Below are 7,441 nucleotides of genomic sequence, written 5' to 3'. Positions count from 1 at the left end.
TATCAAATTCAAATAACTGAAAGACATCATATATATATCAGGTTCCATTATCATAAAAGTCAAGCAGTTATAACCAGAAAAACATTATCCAACGATTAAAGCAGATAATTAAAACAAAATATCCATCCACAAAATTCATTTTCAAAAAGAATTTTCAGCAAAAAAAAACATCAAGACTTTTTCTTAGGATATGCTCTTAGGTTCGAGCAGGAGCTCCTGCAACGGGAGGACGAGGTGCTTGACCAGGCTGACCAGGCCTTGGTGCATCATCCTGGCAAAGTACAAAGACAATCATCAAGAACAATCCAACAAGATCATGTCTCACATTAATTCATAATACAAAATAAATATTAGTCAGTCATGAACAACAATCTCACATCCAAATAGAAAGTTTTATGCAACTAAATCCCTTTGTACATTCAAAGGAGAGAATAGATTTTCCTTTTAAAAGTTAACTAAACTAGTAGATATGTATGTGCGCATGTATCCATCAATTTCACACCAAAATAGAGATAAAAGTAGATACAAATATGTATAATGAGTTTTCGACCAGACAGCTCAACTATAAAAGTAAACAAAATATAGTCTGATATAATGAGGTTCAAATGACAGATGCTTTAAGTATTGCCAAACTCTCCAACCACAATATCAAGAATAAACCACAAATTTTGGTCCTACAATATTACCCTCCTAAGTAAGCCCTAAAATGATGAGATTAATTATACAATCCAGAAGTACTGAATATCCAACACTTTAGTCTTAAATGGATGTATATCGACGAAATGAATACATAATCTTAAGGCTTATTCAAATTTGAATACTAACTATTATTTCAAATACTTCTAGAAATCATTGATTAATACTTTCAACTTTAATGAACAGGTTATTAGGAGGGTGATAGCTCAAGAATACAATTGACTACTTACTCCAATATTGATATGACCAAACGGGGGATGTGAAAGGTAACATTCAACCCCATCAAGGTAGCACAAAATAAGCAAAATACTTTTTATATTAGAAATAAGAAATAAGGAAGAGAGTATTTTTAACATAAAAACATTTTTATAAAATCAACACGATGAACAAAGGGAATTCAATCAAAAGACTCAATCTGTACGCAAAACCAAGTTGTATCTGCTGCTAATGAAAAACTTCATTTTTCTAAAAATTCAAGTCATGAAACACCAGACACAAGTTTATCCAAACTATCCTTAATTCAGGCGAAAACACAACAACATTAAAACAAAATATATTGAACAGAGCAGAATGGAAACGGGAAAAACAGAAAAAATAATTATATATTTACCCTGCGCCTGATGAATCGCTGTGGAGGCTCACGCTTTCTCCTGTCAGTGCGGGATCGAACCCGAACAACATGAGAGTGGATAGCACACGAAACACAGTACTGCATCTTCACATACAGTTTGGGAAGCGTGTATTCTACACGTAATAACAATGGAAAGTAAAATAAATAACAAAAACATGAAATTTTCACAACAATGAAACAATAGAAGCTAAGAGTTTTATTATTACGCTCATAGACACAAGCCTCCTGCACATCTCTGACTGCAGCTTGCTCAACAATGTTCCTCACGAGAAACCTCTTGATTGCCTTATCCTAATTTTATTATTTTTTTATTTTCCAGAAAAAAAAAATAATCATCGTCATCGAAACGAATGGAATTGGAAATTGGAAAGCAGAAAGTCAGGAGAGTGAAATAAAAACCTTAGGGCAGCATTTGCCGCAGTTGGAGCAACGAATGAATTTGACGTGGCCGCGACCGTGCTTGTTGCGTCCTCCGTTCCTACGCTTGAACGTCTGCAGAGAAAAAAGATCGATCGAAGAATGAGAAAAGAGAAAAGGGAAAAGAAGGGTTTCGATCAAATTGCAGAAGGTAGGGAGAAAGAACGGATCTCTAACCATGGTGGATGTTTCTGCAAATTCCTCTAGGGTTTCTGTGGGGTGCTGCTGCTGCGGCTATAGGGAAAGCTCAGACCAGCGTATTTTATATGGGACTCTATTTCTAATTAGGTTACTTTTAATTGTAAAACTGCACTTGTTACTGCACAGGTAAACCACCTTATTTCTTCTATTTTTAAGAAACCACCTTCTATAACAGTTTCTAATTGGGTTTAATTTTTTTATTTTGTAATTTTTATATGCAGCCCACTTCATTTTTTTAATTTTAATAAAAGATTTCGCCTTTTTATATTTTAATTTAAAAATATTATATTGAGTAAAACTTCATTGAATTAAAATATGGAATTTATGAAATAAAGTTTTAGAACGTACCAAATAGATGTCTGTATTAGAATTTTATGAAAATTATTGATTTTAAATTTCAAAATTTATTTATTTATTTAAGTTTAAAGTCAGTATATTATTTATAAAAAAAAAGAAAAATGATATTATTGTTTTATTTAAAAGCATAACAAAGTCGAATGTTTATCTTTAAATTATAGGAGATATGAATATAATTTAAAAGCGTAATTTTTTAAAATTACTATCTGTTTTCAAAGTTTAAAGTAATTTAATAATAATCATTAACAAAAAAAAGGCTGGTTTAATATTTAAATATATAGAAACAGTTATTGAATTTATGTGACAAATTATTCATTAAGTTGTAATTTAAAAAATCAATTTAACATTGAATCAATAATACTTTATTAGACTGTAATATTTATGCAATAATTCATATTGTTTTTATATTTAGTGAAGAAAAAATATGTTATTAACGTAAAGATCCTTTGTACTTATTCTTTTGATAGAGGAGTAATAATTCTCATGAATTTGTGAAATCCTTTATTAAAAACTTTACATGTTATATTTTTCAAACCATCACTTGTATACATAACTTATCTATATAAGTTAAGCATTTCATTATTTTTAATTTTATATTCTATTATTGATGTCTATTATTATTTATTGAAAAATTGAATTTTGTTATTAACATTTTTTTGATTAATCTCGGCGTGATGATATTAATCGTGATTTATGAGGTTTTTATTGTTTATCAAACGATTAAAGAAGCTTCACCGGTTACTTTTGGCAAAAAAAAAAAAATTAAATCATGATAATAGCTGCGAATATAGTTTTCGTAATTTTAATTTTTAAAAGAGTAATTTTTTATTTAATTACCAAAACTAGTATTAGGCTTATTGATTTAAAAATAAGTAGTAAAAGAAATGTGGGTATTAATTTTTCTATATTATATTTTGCAAAACTGAAATGGTATAATAGTATTATAATTTAAATCTCTCTCATTTATAAATTAAGTTCTGAATATTAACTATAATAGGATAATTTAACATTTAAATATAATAATTATTTTAATTTATATAACTTTGGAGGTTTAATTAGTCGAATGCTATCCATTTTCAAAAGGATGTATCAATGTGGTATTCGTTTTTAAAAATGTGTCAATCTAGTCATAACTTTTGAAAAAGTGTCTTAATTAGGTCCAGACAAAAATTACTAAGACCGTTAACTTAATTCATGACTTTTACCACTGAATTTTGATATAGATATCAATACTTAATTTTGTAAGTCATAAGTCATTTTAAATATCAATACCATTAACCGTGTTAATAATTTTTTGCTAAAAATGATTTAATTGAGACACTTTTTCAAAAATTCGGACTCAATTGACATTTTTTTAAAAACAGGTTCCAAATTGACACATCTAAATGAAAGTGGGTATTATCCAACTAATTAAACCAACTTAAAAATATTAACTAGTCAATTAAAAATTTAGAAATTATTTTATATGATAAAATATACTTTTCATATTCTCTTATATGTATATGTAAATAAAATTTGAAAATAAAAAAGTTAAAAAATTAAAAACAAAATAGAATGATTAAAATATAAATAAAAAAGTAAAGGTTGTGGGTCAGCCCATTCCGACTAATTTTGTAACGGATCAACGACTGCGTGGGTCTTGGTTAGTTCGTTTTGTGACTCCCGTTATTTAATTATGTGTTTGAAAACGTTGTGTTACAAATTTACAAATGAAAGAATAATTTAATTTTAATTTTAGAAGAAAACAATGAAAAAGCATTTTAAATTGCCTATTGTCGAATAATTTCAATATGCGAGTCAACTAAATCATGGTAAATTTAAAGTATATTCAGTTTTTTTTTTAAATGTTTGCCAAAGTAAATTCAGCTTCCTTAGTATGTATATTGAAATAATTCAAACAAGAGTGAAGGTGCATTGACTCCATCCGCAATAACTTTTCATCAGTTTTTTTGTTAATTGTCAAAGATGTGTAAGTTTACACTTTCATTTTCGGTTATAATCTTTATAATAATATTTAATAAAAAAAGTGTATAATACGATTGTAGTATAATAAAATAATAAGTAGAAACAATTCATTTTGATTGCAAAATAAGTTGAAATAACAAAATTCACTTACCTATTAATTAGTCGGGTTACAAACTGAACGAACTCAGTTTTAACTAAATTCATGGTTAGTGATAAGTTAAAATGACTCTTTTTGCCGCTATTAAAGGGCATAGTTAATAAGTAAAATGTTTTAAATATACAAAGACTTTTTATCTTACTAAATAAATAACTGAAAAGAAAATATGTCTTTCGTAAATTGTTATTTTGGATATTATATTTTTAAAATATAGATAAAAGAAACATAAATAAATATATATACATATATATATATATATATATATGCACAATGGAGTAAATTAATGAGGGATAGGAATATTGACGTCTTCCTCCAATTCATTATTCCAAATCCAAATCAGTTTAAATCTTTGAAGCAAATACCTACATCACTCTCAAATTCTTGCTACCATCCTTAAAGCAATATAAAGGCAGATACCATGTTCAAATTACTGAAAGTCATCATATATATCAGGTTTCACTATCATAAAAGCGGCGAAGTTATAACCAGAAATATAATATCCAAAGAGCAAATATTTAAAACAAAATATCCCTCCACAAAACTGATTCTCAAATTAAGCCACAAAGAAATTTTTCTTATAATTTAGTTCAGCAAAAACATCAAGACCTTTTCATAGGTTGCTCTTAGGATCGGATAGGAGCTCCTGCAACGGGAGGACGAGGAGCTTGACCAGGCTGACCAGGCCTTGGTGCATCATCCTGGCAAAGTACAAACAAACTCATCAAAAACAATCCAACAAGAGAATGTTTCACATTAATTCATAATACAAAATAAATATTAATCAGTCATGAACAAAAACCTCAGATCCAAATAGCCAGTTTTATGCAACTAAATCCCTTTGTACATTAAAAAGAGAGATTATATTTTCCTTTTCAAAGTTAAATAACTCGTTGATATGTATGAGCGCATGTATCCATCAATTTATCACCAAAATAGATACAAATATGTATAATGTGTTTTGGATCAGACAGCTCAAATATAAAAGTAAACAAAATATAGTCCGATATATAGAGGTTCAAATGACAGATTCTTCAAGTATTGCCAAACTCTCCATCCACAATATCAAGAATAAACCACAAATTTTGGTCCTAAAATATTACCCTCCTATGTAAGCCCTAAAATGATGAGAGTAATTATATAATCCAGAAGTACTGAATATCCAACATTTTAGTCTTAGTTGGATGTATATGAACGAAATGAATACCTAATCTGAAGGCTTATTCAAATTTGAATACTAACTATTATTCCAAATACTTCTAGAAATCCTTGATTAATATTTTCAACTTTAATGAACAGATTATTGGGAGGGTGATAGCTCAAGAATACAATTGACTACTTACTCCAATATTGATATGACCAAACAGGGGATGTGAAGGGTAACATTCAACCCCATCAAGGTAGCACAAAATAAGCAAAATACTTTTTATATTAGAAATAAGCAAGAGAGTATTTTTAACATAAAAAGCATTTTTATAAAATCAACACGATAAACAAAAGAAATGCAATCAAAAGACTGAATCTGTACACAAAACCAAGTTGTATCTTCTCCTAGTGAAAATCTTCATTATTCTAAAAATTCAAGTCATGAAACACCAGACAGTACACAAATTTATCACAACTATCCTTAATTCAGGCGAAAACACAACCAAACAATAACAGATTATATTAAACACAACAGAATGGAAACGGAGAAAACAGAAAAACTATATATAGTTACCCTGCGCCTGATGAATCGCTGTGGAGGCTCACGCTTCCTCCTGTCAGTGCGGGATCGAACCCTAACCACATGAGAGTGGATAGCACACGAAACACAGTACTGCATCTTCACATACAACTTGGGAAGCGTGTATTCTACACGTAATAACAATGAAAAGTAAAATAAATAACAAAAATATGAAATTTTCACAAAAAGGAAACAATAGAAGGTATAGAAGTTTATTATTACGCTCATAGACACAAGCCTCTTGCACATCTCTGACTGCAGCCTGCTCAACAATGTTCCTCACGAGAAACCTCTTGATTGCCTTGTCCTATTTTTATTATTTTTCAGAAAAAGAAAAAAATTTAACCATCGAAACGTATGGGATTGGAACTTGGAATCTTAGTGAGAAAAGAGAAATAAAAAACCTTAGGGCAGCATTTGCCGCAGTTGGAACACCGAATGAATTTGACGTGGCCGCGACCGTGCTTGTTGCGACCTCCATTCCTGCGCTTGAACGTCTGCAGAAAAAAAAAATTGATCGAACAATGAGAAAAGAGAGAAGAAAAAAGAAGGTTTCGATCAAATTGAAGACAAAAATTGAAGAGAATAGGGAGAAAAAACAGATCTCTAACCATGGTGGGGAGTTCCGGCAAGTTCCTCTCTAGGGTTTCTCAGTGCGACTAGAGTGAAAGGTTCAGAATAGTGTGTTTTATATATGCCATTTTCTAATTGGGTTAATTTTTTTATTTTGTAATTTTATATATGCAGCCCACTTCATTTTTTTAATTTTAATAAAAAGACTTTCGCCTTTTTATATTTTAATTTAAAAATATTATATTCAGTAAAACATCATTCAAGTATGAAATTTATGAAATAAAGTTTTAGAACGTAACAAATAGATGTCTGTATTAGAATTTTATGAAAATTATTTATTTTAAATTTCAAAATTTATTTATTTATTTAAGTTTAAAGTCACTATACTATTTAACAAAAAAAAAATGAAATTATTGTTTTATTTAAAAGCATAACAAAGTCGAATGTTTATTTTTAAATTATAGGAGATATGAATATAATTTAAAAGCTTAATTTTTTAAACTTACTATCTGCTTTGAAAGTTTAAAGTAATTTAATTATAATCATTAACCAAAAAAGGCTGGTTTAATATTTAAATATATAGAAATATTTATTGAATTTTATGTGACAAATTATTCATTAAGTTGTAATTTAAAAAATCAATTTAACATTGAATCAATAATACTTTATTATTAGACTGTAATATTTATGCAATAATTCATAATGTTTCTATATTTAATGA

General features: G+C 28.5%; 2 protein-coding genes across 2 annotated transcripts; both read right to left on the bottom strand.

Annotated features, from left to right (window-relative positions):
- LOC114193452 (small ribosomal subunit protein eS26x-like) lies at positions 1 to 2,062 on the bottom strand. Its single transcript, XM_028083260.2, has 5 exons — positions 1,922 to 2,062; positions 1,727 to 1,819; positions 1,534 to 1,618; positions 1,307 to 1,440; positions 1 to 271 (listed from the first exon to the last, which is right to left on the bottom strand). The coding sequence occupies exons 1-5, from the start codon at positions 1,922 to 1,924 to the stop codon at positions 197 to 199; spliced, it is 390 nt and encodes a 129-aa protein (XP_027939061.1). The 5' UTR covers positions 1,925 to 2,062; the 3' UTR covers positions 1 to 196.
- A 2,781-nt stretch (positions 2,063 to 4,843) lies between these two features.
- Positions 4,844 to 6,876, bottom strand: LOC114193628 (small ribosomal subunit protein eS26y-like). The gene is made up of 5 exons (XM_028083503.2): positions 6,759 to 6,876; positions 6,552 to 6,644; positions 6,370 to 6,454; positions 6,142 to 6,275; positions 4,844 to 5,122 (listed from the first exon to the last, which is right to left on the bottom strand). Exons 1-5 carry the CDS (start codon positions 6,759 to 6,761, stop codon positions 5,048 to 5,050), a joined length of 390 nt encoding a protein of 129 aa, XP_027939304.1. The 5' UTR covers positions 6,762 to 6,876; the 3' UTR covers positions 4,844 to 5,047.
- Positions 6,877 to 7,441: the final 565 nt, after the last annotated feature.

This window comes from Vigna unguiculata, chromosome 8 (genome assembly GCF_037176805.1).
Source record: "Vigna unguiculata cultivar grain cowpea cultivar isolate G323 ecotype 2 chromosome 8, ASM3717680v1, whole genome shotgun sequence".
In the NCBI taxonomy this organism is placed as follows: Eukaryota; Viridiplantae; Streptophyta; class Magnoliopsida; order Fabales; family Fabaceae; genus Vigna; species Vigna unguiculata.
Note: the sequence above shows the minus strand (reverse complement) of the source record. Positions and strands in the feature narration are given on the sequence as shown.

Coding starts and splice junctions, on each gene's coding strand:
- LOC114193452 (XM_028083260.2), bottom strand. Junction 1,619..1,726: donor GCGGCAAATGCTGCCCTAAG/GTTTTTATTTCA, acceptor TAATAAAATTAG/GATAAGGCAATCAAGAGGTT. Junction 1,441..1,533: donor GGAGGCTTGTGTCTATGAGC/GTAATAATAAAA, acceptor TATTACGTGTAG/AATACACGCTTCCCAAACTG.
- LOC114193628 (XM_028083503.2), bottom strand. Junction 6,276..6,369: donor AGAGGCTTGTGTCTATGAGC/GTAATAATAAAC, acceptor TATTACGTGTAG/AATACACGCTTCCCAAGTTG. Junction 5,123..6,141: donor AGCGATTCATCAGGCGCAGG/GTAACTATATAT, acceptor GTACTTTGCCAG/GATGATGCACCAAGGCCTGG.